The following is an 18,857-nucleotide window of genomic DNA, read 5'->3' as shown; positions in this document are numbered from 1 at the left end:
TTGCTGGATCCTCATTTAATCGTAAAGACATGGTCCACCACAAAATTTTCTAGTAATATATTTTAAGAGAAGGTTAGGGAGGTGCATATTAACCTGTGCAGAAACAAGCCATTAAATACTATATCGACATTTTCCAAAATATAAAATAGCCTCAATAATTAATTTTTGTGTATTTAGGACAGGGAGTAAGGATTTACTTCAGAAATGCCACAATGATTCAGTGTTAAAAAATCTAACAGACTTTACTATACTAACAAGCTATAGAGGAAAACATACTTAAATCATAGCAGCAGATGCTGAAGGCACTTTTGTGTTTTCAGTATCCATTCCTAATGGGTTAAAAAAGAAAAAATAAAGTTAACAGTAAAAGTTTATCAGAATAGCAGTTGGTAGGCTAATTTAAAATTTCATTAAAGCAGTGAGTGGTTAAACAAGATATTATCTTGTTTAAAGGTGTTACCTTAATGTAGTATATAGAAATACTAATCTTTGACTGTAAGGCCATGTCTATTATTTGAATACTGATCCATTGTCTGTCTTACCTAAATCATACCAATAATATATCATGTATATATATTTTTTACATTATTATTTTTTAACATTTTTTACTGAGTTATAGTCATTTTACAATGTTGTGTCAAATTCCATTGTAGAGCACTCATGTATATTTTTTATATTTAATTTCCTTAAAATGAATTGAGCAAGACTGTCTGATTACAGAATCCCTCTAGAATTTTGCAGTGTTTTCCCAGATTTTATCACTTGCCTTGATCATGCCTAATTTGAGCTGTTTTCACATCTATCTTAAACTTTTAAAATTAGTTTTTATAGAAGCCGCTATTTTCTTTTCACATTCATATTTTATTGATCTGCATGACATTTAACTAGGTTGCATAATTACAACAAATTCAGCTCCCCAAAATTAGCTCATAAACAAATACTGGTTCTTGGTGAAAATTATTATCTCCCTGATGGGAGTATAAATGTGCAGATGTCACAGGCTGCTCACCGGGAGCAGGGAGCACGTAGCATGCCATGGCATCGGTCAGTACATTCAGAAAATGGCAACTACTCTGATAGATTCATTAGCAGGCATCAGTTACGAGAACCTTAGTGGTATAAATATAAAAGCATCAACACTCATTATTTGAAGACAACAAAGTTGAAACATGGAAAATCAAAGGTAATGAACTGAGAAAAACTTAACTGATTACTTTGAAGGGAGGCTCTGCCACAAGAGCATATGATATCATATACCATTTCAATGATTGTATTTAGGAGAGGGGTTGGCAAACTTTTTCCATAAGGGCCAGATAGCAACTATTTTAGACTTTGTGGGCCACGTGTCACATTTGGTCCTCTTTCTTCTTCTCCCTCTCCTTCCTCTTCTCTTTTCCCTCCCCCCCCCCTTCTTTTTCTCCCTCTCCCTGCCTTTTCCCACAACCCTTTAAAAATGAAAAACATTCTTAGCTGCTGATCCTACAACTAGGTGTGGGCTGGATTTGGCCCATGGACAGTACTTTGCAGACTCCTGATACAGAACATTAATAATCATTTAGTTGGGGGGAACTTCCTTCCCAAACAAAAAATAAAACAGCTGAATGGAAAATGTGTAGGGTTTCTATGAAGAAAATTGTTAATTTCATTGAAGATCACAAAACATCTACGTAAGTGGACATCTGTGTTTTGTTTCTAAGTGTTGAGCTCCTCCATGTTGCAGGACAGCCATCTGTTCCCAAAGTAATCCAAAAACTTCAGCAATCCCAGTTGAAATTATGTCAGGGTTTTTAAAAAGGAGAATGTTATAAGCTTCTTTTAAATTTATTTGCAAGAGAAAATGTTATACCAGTAGCCAAGAAGAGTTTGAAAAAACATTGAAGGGGTTGTCCCACAAACTATCAAAATCAGCCACACATAAATGGCAGAGTATTGGTGTAAGAACAGACAAATCAATGGAATAGAAAAGGATCCAGATTCATGAAATTTATTATCTCATTTTCCATGTTTCATCTTCAGTGTAAATTTTTTTAGGTGATTCTTTATTCATTTATTTTCTTTCTGTGTTTAGGTATAAGTGTGCTAGCAGAGTGTCTAGACTGTCCTGAATTGAAAGCAACTGCAGATGACTTTATTCATCAGCATTTTACTGAGGTTTACAAAACTGATGAATTTTTACAACTTGATGTCAAGCGAGTTACACATCTCCTCAACCAGGACACTCTGACTGTGAGAGCAGAGGATCAGGTAACTAAATTGCCTTCTAAAAGTTTTCTTAGTGAAAATGTCCCTGTTGATTTCTTAAGCATTATATTTGGATAACTGACAAGGAAAAGAATCCTATTAGGAGAGAATACATTCTTTAAACTAAACAGAGTATTCTGAAGTCTGTTTCGTAGGAAAAATAAGTCTTGGGTGCTTGTAAGGGCTGGCTGTTTGAGAGATAGGCCACTTGATAGAGATAAGTTGATTGGATAGGCAGAATGGTGCCTCCCCCAAATATGTCCACATCCTAATCCCTGGAACCTGTGAATATGTTACCTTACATGGCAAATGGGTCCTGGCAGATGTGTTTTGGGATCTTGAGACATTGGGTGGGCTCAGTGTAATCATAGGGTCCTTAAGTGTGGAAGACGGACACAAAAGAGTCAGTGTCAGAATGATGCGAGGTGAGGTAGACTTGGCTGGCCCTTGCTGGCTTTGAAGATAGAGGAAGGGGCCATAAACCAAGAAGTGCAGGTGGCTTCTAGATGTTGGAAAACGCAAAGAAATGGTTTCTCCTCCAGATCCTTCAAGCAGTCTTGCTGACACATTGCTTTTTACCCAGTGTGTGACCCATTTTGGACTCTGACCTCCAGAACTGTCAGATAAACTGTCAGAGGTGTAAGCTAAGCTGGGTGCAGGCATTTGGGAGCTGGATGGGGTAACATTTTGATATGCAGACATTCACTCATTCACTTAATCCCTGTTTTCAGTCCCGTATCCTCTGTATTTTAAGACTGTATGTTTGTAATATGTTACAACAGCAATAGGAAGCTAATAGAAGTACTGTAAAATCATATGCTTTGAGTTACTTTTGTTCTAGAGATGAAAGGTTTGCACTGAGACATATCTTTTGTCTAGTCTCTTCACAGACCAATGTATTAGTTTGTAAGTTGACAGGTTAGACCTGGAGGACCCGACTAGGCATAAGGAAGAAACTCAGCCATGTAATCAAAATTGACTGACTCATATGCAGCTTAGAAAGGGAAGAATAAGTAATTTTAGACTGAAGAAACCTGACAAACCTGATGAGTACTACCTACAGTTCAGTATCAACAGTGATACCATGTTGATAGCATATACCGCTGATACAATGTAATGAGGATGGCATGTCGCCTCTGTGGTCTTCCTCCCAAAAAACTATAACCCCAGTTTAATCATAAGAAAAACATCAGACACACTCAAACTGAGGGATAGTCTACAGAATACCTTATCAGAACTCAAGGCTGTCAAAGTCATCAAAAACAAGGAAGGTCTGAGAAACTGTCATAGTTTAGAAGAGCCTAAGGTGACATAATGACTAAATGTAACGTATTTTTTTATGGGATTGTGGAATAGAAAAAGACATTAGCTAAAAACTAAATAATTTTTTTTAAGTATAGACCTCAGTTAATAATAATGTATCAATGTTGGTTCACTACTTATGCTAAGAGTTTCATACTAACATAATGTTTTAACAGCTGGGTGCAGTATGTATGGAAATGGCACTATCTTTGCAACTTTTCTGTAAACCTAAAACTATTCCAAAATAAAATAAATAAAAAGTTTATTTAAAAAAATAGACCAATTCTCATAAAAAATTAACTAACTCTTAGGAGATCAGACTTAGGCCTTATTAACACCAGCCCAAAATAACTAGCTCATACGTGTGTAGTAGATGTGTATGATATGAAATAATAGGTTTGTTTTTAGTGTGTTTAAACTAATAATTTATAAATCAAATTATTTTTGTAAACTTGAACTTGTTTGGTGCAGTTAAATGAATGCTACAGTATTATTTTGGAAAGCACTTATATAAATAGCCTGTAATTTATTTTTTAAATATGGAATTTTTATACCACCAAGTTTCTTGAAAGCAGATTAGTCTATCAATTCACAATTCAGGACTATTTGGTTGAAGTAAAATCATAGATAAGCTTGAAATCTCTTGGGATGGAAGGCCTCTTAAGAAATGAAGCTGTTTTCCTGGTACCGTATGAGCATATATTGAAACTATCATAGACCAGTAGATTTTTTTTTTTTTTAGTAGAGATGTGCATCATATCTCCTTTCAAAAAGGAAGTTAAATTTCGTTTAAAAAAAGATTCAGTATCTTCCTTGTTATTACATTATGTAACAGTGATTAGTTCTAGAAGCATATTACCTAGAGGAATCAGGAGACTATTGTGTAAACCATTGTGAAGTTTGGGGATGAAAGCAAAAATCTGTCTAAGATACTGGGAGTAAGCCGTTGTGTCTTCCTGAGATTCTCCCCCTTCAAAGTGATAGTAAACATGGGTAACTGGAAGTGTTGCTGCCGTCTAAGAACTTTACTATGCTGTTTTTCTCCCCTTAGGTTTATGATGCTGCAGTCAGGTGGTTGAAATATGATGAACCTAATCGCCAGCCATTTATGGTTGACATCCTTGCTAAAGTCAGGTTTCCTCTTATATCAAAGAATTTCTTAAGTAAAACAGTACAAGCTGAACCACTTATTCAAGACAATCCTGAATGCCTTAAGATGGTGATAAGTAAGTTGTCTTAATATCCATTTATAACCTGATCATGTGGCCAGTTTCTCATGGGCTTAAACCCTTTTAAAATGGATCATACTCAGTAGCCAGGGAGAAACACTCAAGACTTTGCTCTTCCAGATAATTAATCTGTTGGGGTTCTCAGCTGTCTATTTAAAGGGAACTTAGCCCCAGCCCTTATTTTATAGGGACGTGTGTGATAGAAGGTAAAAATTACTTATGCTTTGTCTCTTTGTACGATAACTTTCATGCATGTATGTGTACAATAACTTTTTTATGTTTCCTTTTATAAATAATTTAGCCAAATACTGTGCTGTGATCACATTTTCTTAATTAAAGAACAAGTTTTGTTTGTTTTGTTTCGTTTGTTTGTTGTGCCTGGAGCACAACATTTTTTGCCACATTTTCTCATTTACTTAGTTTTTCTTGACTTGCAGGCTAAGTTCGAAACCCTCTGCAAAATGCCACTTAGTAAAATTGTCAGTACAGTTGAATATTCTGTTGCTTTTATTTCTTGGAAACAGCGTTCATAGAGCCTTCCTTCTGCCTTTCCAATATGGACTGTCTGCTCCTTAGGCCTAAGGCATGGTTCTTGTCCTGGGGCTTCCCTTCTCTGCCATCCTGGGATGTCCTTTCACTCCTCTCCTGAGTTAGATTCACTGTCTTCCTCAGCCCCAGGTCTTTCCTTTCCTTATTTCTACTTGATTGAATGTATCCTTAAAAGGGTTCCTGAGAAAGAGTATATATAATCAGTAAATACTTGGAGACTTGCCAATCTCTTATCTTTATTTTATCATAAATTGTTGAAGAATAGTTAAACTGGGTATAGAATTATGTTGAAAATCGTTTTCAGTTAGAATTTTGAAGACATTGCTCCATTATTTATTAGTGTCCAGTATTAACTTTTGAGGAATCTGAAGCTAGTTTATTTATTATTCCTCCCTGTAAGCATTTAAAATCTTTTTTTTCTTTTAATCTCTGATGTTTTGAAAGTTCACAATAACGTACCTTGGTATGTACCTTTTTCTTTTAAGTTATGTTCATCATTATCTTTTCAGCCGCAGATTTCTCAGTTCTTTATTATTGATATGGTGGTTCTTTAGGTATGGAGTCTCTAATCTTTCTTTGTTTCTCTTGTGACCCATCTTTGCCTCTTTGTTCTGTTTTCTGGGAGATGGCATTAATTTGTCTTTGAACGCTTTTATTTCAGCTAATTATTTTTTTATTTCTGTGAGCTTTTATTCTCTAATTTCTTATTTCATGGCTGTAATATTATTCTAAAGTAGCATTATAGTTCCTTTAATGTTTTCTTATCTTCCTGCATTTTCTGTGTTGCCTTCATTTTTTTTTCTGTTTTTGTTTTTATTGGGAGTTTTTTAAAAAATGTTTGATTTCATCTGTGAATCTTGTTTATGAGAGCATTATTATTAAAACCAATAGATCAGGCTGTATATGTGAGTGGTCTTCTCAGTTCTTAGACTAAACTGTAGGATAATCCTTGTAGCAGACAGTTTTTAAGGTGGGGACCCCCAGATGCCAGTGTCTGTAGATATTTTCTCAGGTAGCTGAGTAGAGGCATTTGGGAGCTGGGTGAGGGAACATTTTGATTTGAAGGCTTACTTAATTCCTGTTTTCAGTCTGAATTCCTTCTCTGTGTGATTCCCTGAGTCTAGAACATCTCTAATTCAGTATCTCCAAAGACCAACTCTTCTATCTCTTATGGTCGGGGAGGCCTGGCAGGTATCTGACTGCAGTAGGGAAAGGAGGCCTGGCAGTTCAGTTGTTTATTTAGAATTTTAGAGTTCTCTTGTTTTCATTCCCACCCCACTTCTGGGGTACTTGGTATCATTCCAGGGTTCTGCAGGATAATTTGCTTCTCATTGGTGTCTCCTTCCACAGCCATTTAACATCCTCTCTATCTACTAGCTGTCTTCATTAACTGTGTTTTAGGGTTATAGATCATCTAGTATTATCAAAGCAGAATTTGTGTTTGTTTCTTGTTTTTCTGTTTTTTTTTTTTTTTTTCTTCTATAGTGGCTTTCAAGAAAAGAGGGAGGGAAAGATCTTAAAATGGCAAATCTAATCTCAAATTGTTTTTATATTGATAAATCTTAATAAGTTTTTTCCTTTATGTATGACTTCAAGGATATGGTTGGAAGGTTCTTCTCTGTTCTAAGATGATTTTTTTCCCCTAAATTTTCCATTTGTGCATTTATGGATTTCTTCTTTTCTTTCTTTTCTTTAACTCCTAAATCTTAATATCTAACTGAAATAATTTCACGCTACACAGAAAAAATAAGAACTTAGTTTTTTTCCCTTCTAAATGTCTGACAAGAGGGTCTACCACCCTGAACACACCTGATCTTATCTAAATGTCTGACAAGATGACCCAATGTCATTATTGAATAATTCATCTTTTCCCACTGATTTGAAACTAAATTCCTAAATATTTATACACAATCAGTTTCTCTTCCAATTCATTCAAGTGCCTTACTTATAATTATTGTTTATTTTTATTGTTTTAAATTGGCATGTGTCCCTAGAGAATTAGTAATTTTCTTTTTATAATTTCTCCATTTCTTTAAAAAAATTTTAAAGGTATTTTTGTCATTGCTATTGTGAATTGTTATCTTTTTCCTTTTGTTAGTCATTATTGATCACTTTTTAAAACTTCTTCAGTTGATTTCTGTTGTTTTTTTTTTTAGGGATATAATCTTTTATCTGTAGTGATCTTCTTTTTCCCTAATAGTGATTGTTGCCTTTGTCTGTTTTGTCAGATGTTAATATAACTAAACCACCTTTTATCTGGTTAATGTTTGCCTGGTTTATCTTTATCCACTCATTTCTTTTCAAACACCTTGTGTCCTTATATTTTAGGTGGATCTCTTGAAAACAGCATATAGCTTGTTTGTTTGTTTTTTTTTTAATCCTTTCTATCTTTTAACTGGTGAATAGTTTAAATTTATTGTAAATACCATTGTATCTTTATTTCTAACATCTTATTTTGTGCTTTTTGTTCATCATAATTTTTCTCTGCTTCTCTCTTCTCTTGGATTGAGATTTTTTAAATCCATGGTTTCCCTCTGTTTGAGAAGTTTTATACTCTATTAAGTTATTTTAATGGTTGTCCTTTATTTTTTAACATATGTACCTTAGGCATTAATATTTTTTTACTCTCCTTCTAAAGGAAACAACAATCTTAGGACACCAGTTTATGTCTAAATGTATTTTTGTTGTTCTGCATTTTATGTTCCTTCTTTAACTTTTCAAATAGGACTTTTTTTTTTTTAATACAGTGAGTGTTTAGATTTATCCATGTTTGCCAATTTCTTTGCCCACCATTTCTTCTTGTATCTTAGACCTTTTTTACTGAGATTTTTTTCCATATTCCTAATGAGCATCCTTTTCAAAGTTCATACATTTACAGTATCTATTGATTTTAAACTGTTTTGGTTATCTGAAAATGTCTTTTTTTTTTAAAACCCTATTCTTAAATGAAAGGTGAACTGGACATATAATTCTAGAATATATTTGATCTCAATACTTTGAAGATATTTCACCCTGACTTCATCATTGCTATTGATGTCTGTTGTCAGTCTAGTTGTCATTCTTTGTAGATAACCTGAATTTTTTTCTGTGGCTTTTTAAAAGAGCTTTTCTTTGCTTTTGTTGTTTAGTATCAAATGTGTCTGTGCATTTGTTTCTTTGTGTTTGTCCTGCTTGGTATTTGTTTAGTTTCCTGGGGAATGAGTCTGGGGAATCTGTGTTTTTCATCAAGTTTGGAAAGTTCTCAGCCATTTTCTCTTCAAATCGTGCCACTCCTTCAGGAATTTTAATTAGGAAAGTTGTCAAATTTTCCCTCAATGATTTCTAAGCTTTTCGTTCGTCTTTGTCTCTTTGTGTTGCATTTGGGATAGTTTCTTCAAATCCGTATTTTATCTATTTTCTTTTCTTCTTTTATCTGTTTCTTTTCTAATCCATTGTTAAACTCATCTTTTGCGTTTTGAATATTAATTAAATATTTCATTTTTCCCCAAGCAGCTAGTCATTTTTTATTATCTTTTTTCCTTGCTGATGTTTTCAGTTTTTATTTCTGGAAACATTTAAAATATAGTTATTTTATGTTCTCTGTTTGACAATATCAATATCTGAAGTCTCTGAAGACCAAATGCTGCTATTTGTTCGTTGACTTAATTCCTCATATATTTTGTAATTTTGGACTTTGAGTTTATGTTTGATTGAACTCAATCTCCAGGAGTCCTGGGAGGTCTGGGTTGTATTCCTGTGGGTCTTCCCTGTTTTCCTCAAGAGTTGAATAGTGCTTGCTTTTTCCAAATGCCTTTGGGGCACAACAGTCCAGGACTGCTTTAAATTTTTCTCAGTTTATGGCTTTCTAGATTTGCAGGTGGGTAAATTCAAACCTCAAACCTGTACAAGGGCACAGGTGTCATTATACATTCTCAAAGGAAGGAGACTTTACCTCTACCTTGGGGTGAAACTGAAATAGACAGATTATGGTCTTTCCCTTTGCCATCAGGTGGTTCTTTTAGCCTATCTTCATTAAAAGTGTAACCAATCCAAGTGATCCAGCTTTAGGGAGAGCTCTCAATCCCAACACTTGTGCTAATTTGAGACCTAATCTTCTTTCCCTCATACAGCCAATAATATCAATTTCTAGGTTTCTAGTATTATCAGAAGCCCTCAGAGTAAGCTCCAAGCTCTCTTAATGCTTGCCATTCTGGTGTTTAGTCCCCTCTTCATTTTTGGCCCTCTGCTTTTAGCTGTACATTTAAAAGAATGTTTGTTTTATTCTTTCCAGCGCTACAGTAATTTTGTAATAGGAAGTTATTTCTGAAAATCTCAGCTGTTACACTGTTGTAAGTAGAAGTTTAGCTTGTTCTTTAAACAGGCATGAACTGTGTAGTGTAATAACTATGATATGCTGAGAGAGGTACACTCCTGCTAGCTCTCTTAGGCTCTTCTTGGATTCCCATTCATCTTGATCAAACCAGAAACGACAGGGCAGTATCCACACGTGGGATTGCAGTATAGATTTCAATTAATATGTGATGAGCAAGAAAGCCTCCCTAGAATGAATTTAGAAATCTACTTTTAACTCTTAACTTGCTTTTGGTACTTCAGCTGCACATTTCATTTGAAGTGTAGCTGGTTTCAGGCACAAAGTTAAGGATAAATAAATAAATAAAAGAGAAATGAGCACTTTCACTTTTGCCTAAGATGTCCTTCTCAAGAACGGTACTAAGCTTAAGTGTCCTGATTATTAAATACTATCACTTGCTCCTTAATTTGAAAGTTAAGTAAAATTTCTGTTAGACTTGTCACCCAGCTACTACTTAATAATATTGTTGTGGTTTTAAGTAAGTTGACCCAATACTGTACCCTGGATTGAAAAAGCATTATGATATATCCACACAATGGAATGCCCTATATTTATATATTTAATAAAAATATTTTAATGAATATCTAATAATATACAAATTTTTCATGAGTGGCGAAAGCATAAAACAGTATATGGTATCACACCTTTTGGTTAAATGGAAATAAAAAAAATTTTTAAAGACTAGTAGGAGTATTTGAATCCAGTTAAGGTGTCAAGGGAAAAAGAAGAGGGTATGAATTAAGGACATATCCCTGTGAATTCCTGCGTTTAAGGGGTGGTAGGAGGAAAAGAACCAAGAAAGGAGAATTCACTAAGCTACTTGAACCAAAGGCTGGTGTTTTGAAAACCAACGTGTAAAGGGTTTTAAGAAGTGGAGCATAGGTCGCCACTAGTTTCTCTAAGTACAGGGAGATGAAAGACAATCAGGACCAAGAAGATGCCTTTAGATTAGGACTTTCATCTTTTGGATTTCATACATGTTAGTAACAGATTTTTTGTTTTATTCGCAAACTGTGTGTTACATTTCTGCTTTCATTGGGTAGAGAGCTATACCTATTTCTTCATGCAGGATTTGAGGTGTTGAAGATAATTAGCTGGTCTCTGTGAAGTATAGTGTTTAGTTCTTACTGATATGGAAACAGGAGAGCAGAATTATTCCAGAAGTCCAGCAAAGTATAGGGATCAGGCTCTTGAGCAGAAATCTTTGTTATTTGTTATGTTCCATGCCCACCTTTTGTTTTTCTTCTATAAAGAACAGGGAGTTCTAATATTCCTTGACTAGGCACAAGCAGCTGAGACTCTTCGAGGCTTGGAAGTCTGGGCAGAGCTCAGGGGAAGAAAGAAGGCCTCCCTTTTTCAGATCATCAGTTAACCTTCCTACCATCTGTCTTAGGATTGCCTTTTGAGAGTGGAAGAAAAACAAAAAGATAAGCATATAGACTAAAAATTAAACTAAAATAATTTACAACTAAAAGAAAACAAGTCATAAAATAGAAATGAAGAACACAGTCAAAGCCTCCACAAGGGGCCAGGCCAAGTTCTTATTCAAAATTTGCAAATGACAATACTTGACTCTCAAAGGAGTAACTCCCAAAGGAATCAGCCTAAGGAGCAAGGCGCTCCTAAGGGAAGAGGGCCAGAGTGTCTGTCCCCAGCCGTGTCCTTAGAGAGAGAAAGCTTATGAGTAAAAGAGCCAGTTTTTGCTTCCTCTGGGGGTCAACACAGTTGGCCACAGTCAGCCACTACTCAGTGGCCTGTTGCCTGGGACAGTTCCCTCCTGTTCCTCTCCTTTCCTGCTAGCTGTCTTCTCTCATTGGGAATTACTGTGTTCGTAGATTCCACGTACACTGTGCCCTGTGCAGAACCCTCCTAAAGCAGTGGCTCTCAGACCCCACAGAAGATCTGTTCTCGGGTAGTGTGCAGTAATTTGGATTTCTAACAGGTTTCTAGGTGGTGCTGCTGCTGCTGGTCAGGGAACTACAGTTTAAGGACCACTGTACTAAACTAGACCTAGAGTGGGAGGGGACAGAGAGGGGTCACAAACTATACTCCACAGACCAAAGCCAGCCTGGAGCTAAAAGTGGTTTTTACATTTGTAAAGGATTGTTTAAAACAAACAAACAAATGAGGAATATATTACAGAAACTGTGTGTGACCTGCAAAGCCTAAAATATTGGCTGTCTGGCCCTTTAGAGAGAAAGGTTGCTGACCCCTGACCTAAGCATTCACCCAAGCCTTGGCTGCTGAGGTTTCTAGATGTTCTCATGCAAAGTGCTTCTACTCAAACTCTGAAATGGAAGGAAGTGCTAAGAGTATTGATAGTGATTATCATTCACTCACAACCTGTTCTCCAAACCTGTGTTCTCTCTGTATCCCTCTGGTAAGGGTCCAACACAGCCTCATGAACAGAAGTGTTTTTTGCATGTGTTGAGAACTGCTTACATTATTTTATTTTTTTATCAATAATACTGCATATCATACATAATTCAAAAAGTGTAAAAGGTGAAATGTAAGCCTCACTGGAGTTAACCGTTATTATCTTGCATATCCTTCCAAGGTAGTCTTGAGTCTCTGCATACACGGTCATTTACTGACATGCTTGTATAAATTATGTATAAAAATGAATAAAGATATAAATTTTAAAATACATCACACAGTGCATACTCTTTTACGTCTTACTTTTTTTATTCTACGTTATTTCCTGGAGCTCATTCCATGTGTACATATTACGCTTCCTCATTCTTCTTAACAACCATGTATAATAGTTAATTCTGTGGATATACCATAATTTTTAACAGCTTCCCCTGACAGTGAATGTTAGATGGATAAACTCCTAGAAAGGGAATTACTGGCTAAAGGGTGTGTACATTTGTAATTTTCTCGGGTCACACTGTGTTGCCCTCCAGACAATTTGTACCTGTCCACACCCCTACCAGAGATGTAGAAAGGTACTGTTTCCTTTGTCATACCCTGTGTTCCAGACAGTTTGATCTTGTGCAGTGTAATAAGTGAGAAAGCATGATTTTCATTTGTATTTCTCTAACTAGAGCACTTGAGCATCTTTTCGTATGTTTAAGAGTTGTTTGTAGTTAGTTCTTTTTCTGTGAACTGTGTTTAGATACTTAATTTTCTGTTAGTTGCTGGTCTTAATCTTAGTAATTAGTAAAATGTTTCCTTATATTTGTCTTTTATATGATTTATAAATATTTTCCTATTTTGTCATTATCTTTTTACTTTTTCTTTTTGCCATGAAATACTTAAAATTTTATGTAGTTCTGAATTTTTTTTTTCAGGGCTTCTTTTCATGGTGTTTTTTGTCTTAGGCGTCCTCATTCTGGGCCTTCTTTTTTTAACTTTCTCTTTTAGTACATCTATGAGGTTTTTTTTTTTTTAATGAAGTTTTTTTTTCATATTTAAATATTGTATTGATTTGGAATTACCTTAGAGTAAAATATGAGGTATGGATACAAATATTTTTTCCATATTATTGTCTAACATCATTTATTTAGCAATCCACCTTTCGCACACTGATTTGAAAATATATCTTAAAATTTTTTAATTGTTGAGTAGTCCTTGACAAAATTAAGGAATTGCTGAAGGAAAAGGGTCATGTTAGATCACAATAGTTCTGAATCCTCCTTGCATTTCAGAATCATCTAAGGCAGTTAAGTACTTCTCAAAATTTTATGTGCATCTGAGTTACCTTAGGGTTTTGTTAAATATGCAGATTATGATTCAGTGGGTCTAGGGTAGGTTCTGGGATTCAGTATTTCTGTGAAACTCCCAGATGCTAAAACTGCTGGTCTTTGAACTACATGTTAAGTAGCAATACCAGTGCTTCAGTCCTACCACCAGAGATTTTGATTTAACTGCTCTGTGATAAGGCCTAGGTATAGATAGTTTACGAGATTTCCTGGGTGATTATAATGTACAATTAAGATCGAGAACCACTGGGTTAGGAGATCTGCATTCCAGTAATTATTATGGAAGTTGTTGCTTGAAAAGCCAGATGATTCACTGGTACTTAGTGAGTGCGTGGGAGCAATCTTAGCATAATGGTGATTGCTGAGAATAATAGCTTGGTTAGTTCTCCAATTATTACACATTTCTCCTGCCTCTTCCCCCTCACTCTTTCCTTAGATGCTATAGAAGGATGATAGAAAAACAGTTACAGAAATAAAAACACTATTTTGTTTGGATATTTCCTTTCAAAGGATTAAAGTGCTGAAGTTCTTAAAGAGTTGCCATGTATTTTTCTCCAGGTGGAATGAGGTATCATCTCCTGTCTCCAGAGGATCGAGAAGAGCTGGTAGAAGGCACAAGGCCCAGAAGAAAGAAACACGACTACCGCATAGCCCTGTTTGGAGGCTCCCAACCACAGTCTTGTAGATATTTTAACCCAAAGGTAACTAATTTTTATTCCTGTTTCTGTTTTTAAAAGTTCTGAGCACATAGACACGTACCTACCACCTGTAATAATAACTCGTATTAGAGATGTTACAGTTTGTGGTGTTCTTTCAGAGACCTTACGAGATCCCTAGGTATCACCCTCATTTTACAAGTAAGGAAACTGAAGCTCAGTCAGATTTCACATGTTTCCATAATTGCTCTGGAGTGCTGCCTAGTAACCACTATCAAGGAACATGGAAAACAAGTTCTTCCATCTTTTCTCAGTTTCATTCATTGCAATTCCTCGCATTCCTTATGTGCCATTTTCAATGAAAATATGCTTCTGGAGCTATTTGTGTGTGTGTCAGGGGGTTGTTTAGAACTTATGTTTTAATATAAAATAATACATAGTCATTCTGGAAAATTTGGAAATCTAGACCATCACAAAGTGTAAAATTACCTTTAATCTAACCATCTGGAAATGATCACCAGTTTTAATGTGTTTTTCATTTTGTGTTATGCCAATTGGGCAGCAGAGCTTGAGTCATAGGTCTCGCAATTTTAAAAAAACAGATTGTTAGATTATGAGAAAGTCCACTCATATGTCTACCCCTTGTTTCTTCGACCTGTGTTTTTTGGTTATGGGAAAGATAATACCATATTTTGCTGTTACTACATGTAATGCTAAGGTAGAGCACATACCATAATCCTGAAAGATAGCACCCCAACCTTGCAAGGTGTTACCCATGAATGATGTTGAATCTCAGCATGTAGTGGTCTCTTTGATCATTTTGTTGGCCCAGTTTTTGTTGATGATAGATAACCTGATGAGTCCAGAGCATCCTGTTGAAATCAGAATACTTCTGACATGCCTTTCTCTGAGAAGTGAGTCCGTGGAAGCTTTCTGTGTAGTGTATGGTGGTATTGTCAAGAGTGTATTTATGAAAACATTTATAAAAGCATGTATGGTGGTATTGTCAGGAGTGCAAAGATGGCAAAGGCCAATCTAAAAGCAGAATAAGTATCAATTCAAATGAGGGCAGAGCTTTGTCCCTTGAACAATGGAAGGATCCCAGTGTAGTTAGCCTGGTATTAGGTAACCAACTAATTCCCTCAAGGTATGATAACAGGATTGGTCAGTATTGCTAACAAAATGAGTGCTGGCCAGTAGTGGAAAGCCACATTGACATTAGGGAAGGAAAGTCCATTAGCTCTTAAAGCCACTGACTTATGCAGTTACTATATGCATATCTATCACTGCCATTGTGGTCACTCACAAGCCCAATGAGCAAGCATCAGATTGGGGAGGGAAGACATTGAGGCAGTCCTGCTCACAAGATTATTAAGAGACTTTGCTGCAGTTGTGAGTACTCTGGTAAGAATTCATATAGGATACAAATTTGTGTCCTTTCTGGAGGGCCATCCACATTATCCTTCCTCAAACAAATCTCCTTGTGAGCAGTCTTCCATTCTTGCTTATTTCAAGTCTGTCCATCTGAGTAAACCATTAGCCACTATCCAAGAATTGATAAAAACTGCCTTGAGCTTTTCCCTCCTGAAAGGTATAATGGACAGTAAAAGGAACTGCTTGAAATTCTGCCAAACCAGAAAATGTTTCTTCTGTATTTTCCTTCAACACCATTTCTGAAGGGACTAGAGTGCTTAAGCCGTCCACTTTGGGCTAGTTCCATCACACATGAGCCAGGCTCAGTTCTCTCAAATTTGTCAGCTGATGTGTAGGGACCACCTCCATGATGACCCAACCCAGGTTGAGGGAGAAGGCCCACTGAGTAAGGTGGTGATTAGCCTATTTGGGTATTCTGTGCCTATGGGACTTCCACAAGCCCAGTCTTATGTTTACATACTAGATCATTGGTTGAAAGCATGCTGTTTATGATTTGATACGTCAGGTAAAGCTGTGGAAAATGGGTTAATGATACAGTCACCTGGTTTACCTTGGTGTCAGACATTGGCTCTCTGTCAGAACCTAGTGGCTAGCCAGGAACTATTTACTGAAAAAAATGATACCTGCTTAAAGTAGGCTGGCCTTGCTCCAGAATCCCAGGGGTGTGCACTGTGATCATGTTGGGATATCCCTCAAGCTATGTGCAGCATTTCAGTCAGCACCCTGATGCCGCATGATCACAGGACAGCCTTAGCAGCGGAGCCATGCTATGTACCCTGTCCCACTTAGAAAGCTTTCTCCTGCTCTAGGTCTTACTCACAACTGGCAGCTTTTTGATTTACCCAATAAAAGTATAAATGTAGGACACCCAAATACAGGATATGTGTCATCTGTAAAATGTTAGAAGATGCTTGAGACAGCAAGCTATCCTTCATTCCGAAGGGATTATACCAACATGGGCTTGCCGAATCTTTTCTGTAAAAGCCCAAATAATAATTTTTTTCAGCTTTTTAAGTTACACAGTCTCTGCCATAACTGCTCAACCCTGATGCTGTGGCAGGAAAGCAGCTATGAATATAGGACATAAACAAGTGGTCATGGCTATATTCCAGTCACACTTTGTTTACAGAGACAGGTAGTGGGTTGCATTTAGCCTGCAGGCCATTGTTTGCCAACTCCTGCTGCAGACCTGTGGACATCTAGGGACTTGGAAGTGACCAACGCTGTACTCCAGGATAACTCCTCCCCTGTCAAGCACTTGTCTTACCAAGACAGAACTGATGAGTATGATAGACATCAATATAGGAGGCCTGTGCATGACAGCCTCTGGGAAGGCGCAATAGATCAGGGCTCCTGCAGCTGTGAATATGGCACAGAGTCAAGAGGCCTTGATGTCAGACTGGTGCCTTGAGGCTTCGTGGCCTGTAGAATACAATCCAATAAGCACAATGTTAAGTGTGCTTAAAAGGCTGATACACCTGTACACCTATTTCACACAAGGTAAGGTTAAGACTATTGATATTTCAGTGGCTATTTAATTTCAGTGTTTTTTAATTTTTCAGGATCCTTTTGAGTCAAGAGCAGGAAATTTATAAATACCATTTTCCAAGCAAAAACTGAAATCATGGGAGTTTAAATTGTAAAGCTATGAACTATAGCTTTCAGGTGTCAATAATAGTTATATCCCTCGTTTCCCAGAACCTAGTTATGGTGTTGACCTTGACAATTAAAAAGTAATTGAACTATATTTTGGTAGAAAATATTTTACCTTAAAGTAGATTCTGTTTTGAAGTACAGAGGGACAAAGAGAATTCTACTTTCATTTGGGAGACAGCTTGTTTCTAGAATAAGGCAAATGTGGAATGACTACTAGCACTTTGATTTTGATCTGTAGTTCTAACACTTTCCTTGATTTCTTTTTTTTTTAAATTGGACAGTTGAAAAGAGATGCATATTCTACACGAGCCTGGAAGTGAGACTGTAACTTCAGAATTCTCATTTGATGTCTTACTCTGCTCTCATAAATGGCCCATACTTAATGCTCTTTTGTATACTCAGCCACAAGTTTTTAGACTTCTAGTAGAAGAAATTAAACAATTGAGAAAGTAACTACCAATCAAAATATTCTCATTCCATCAATATTATTTCCTAAATCTAACACCATTAGAATCTCATTACAGTATTTATTAAATGTTTCTATTAGAAGTACCAGCCTCTCTTTTATTTATGCTAAAACCTTCATCTTGAAAATTTTTCACTATGTACTATTATTTGTATATAGTATTTTAATATAAGTTGGTTAGTCTTTATTATTTCTAATATTAAAACAATTAGGGGGCTGATTTCATTTTAAATTACTATTTACCTTGACTCTCCTGAAGTGAACATTATTTCATTATTCAAGTGGACTGCCTAATAAGAAGTACTGCATAGGAATTGTTTTACAATTCTTAAGGTTAATATTCTCAGAGCTGTTAAAATGGTTTTAACTGTCATTAAATCAGACCCACTTGTGTGTGTCCTAGACCAGCCCCAAATGGTCATTTTCATTGAATTGATCTCCTTCAGAGAGGACAGTTTAAGCAGTATTAATCGAATTATCTAGAATTAAGCCAGTTTTGCTACAAACTATTATCTTCAGATACTCGGATATTACTGGTGAGAGGAGATAAATATTTGTATTAATTGCTGACTCAAAATAATAAGATCTTAACATTTTTTTCTAGTAGACAAGTAAAGTTGTAGATAAAGAAATCTCAGGTTGCTGTACTGAATTGAAATGATATGGTTCTTGTCATGGTCCTTCCATGAAGCCTGCTGAGTCTCCCTTTCCCTACCTGGACTGTTTTTAAAGTTTTCAAGCGCTTAATGATTACTAGAAGAGTTATTTATCTGAGTCCAGTGGTCTATTCTCTTAGTCTTAGTATTCTAAAATTGTAGCATGGGAATGTCTTATGATACTGGTGCCTAAATAAAAATTGACTTAATTGACCCAGTTTATTTGGACTCTTCCTGTCAGTGAAATGATGAGCTTTGAGAGCTTAGAACTTTGTAAAGGTCTTGGATGACCACTCTCATAGGGTGGAGAAATAGGAGACTATGCCCTTGAGCAAAGGGGATTCTGCATATTCCCTGCCAAAAACTAACAAGGGGTAAGACCAGCAGGGTGAGGGCCAGATCCTGTAAATCACAAAGGCAGAAAACCATATGGTGCCATATTACATGGAACCATCAGGTTCAAAAGGTTTACCTTGCGTTCCTTTTCTTACTCAGAACTCTGAAGTAGACTCATCACTGAGTTTGGTGTCTGGCCCAGCATGTGTACTCAAGTTTGTGAAGATGAATGAACCCGTTTAACTTTATGTAATATTTCACAGACAGTTTTGTCAGT

General features: G+C 36.1%; 1 protein-coding gene across 3 annotated transcripts in view; it reads left to right on the top strand.

Moving 5' to 3' along the window:
* KLHL7 (kelch like family member 7) overlaps positions 1-18,857 on the top strand; it is a 57,897-nt gene that overhangs the window by 21,083 nt on the left and 17,957 nt on the right. For all 3 annotated transcript variants that reach the window (XM_010987180.3, XM_031455042.2, XM_064487509.1), the window contains 3 exons: positions 2,069-2,244; positions 4,595-4,769; positions 13,935-14,077. In XM_010987180.3, the coding sequence (XP_010985482.1) occupies positions 2,069-2,244; positions 4,595-4,769; positions 13,935-14,077 (494 nt within the window). The remainder of the gene's footprint in view (positions 1-2,068; positions 2,245-4,594; positions 4,770-13,934; positions 14,078-18,857) is intronic.

This window comes from Camelus dromedarius, chromosome 7 (genome assembly GCF_036321535.1).
Source record: "Camelus dromedarius isolate mCamDro1 chromosome 7, mCamDro1.pat, whole genome shotgun sequence".
Lineage (NCBI taxonomy): Eukaryota > Metazoa > Chordata > Mammalia > Artiodactyla > Camelidae > Camelus > Camelus dromedarius.
Note: the sequence above shows the minus strand (reverse complement) of the source record. Positions and strands in the feature narration are given on the sequence as shown.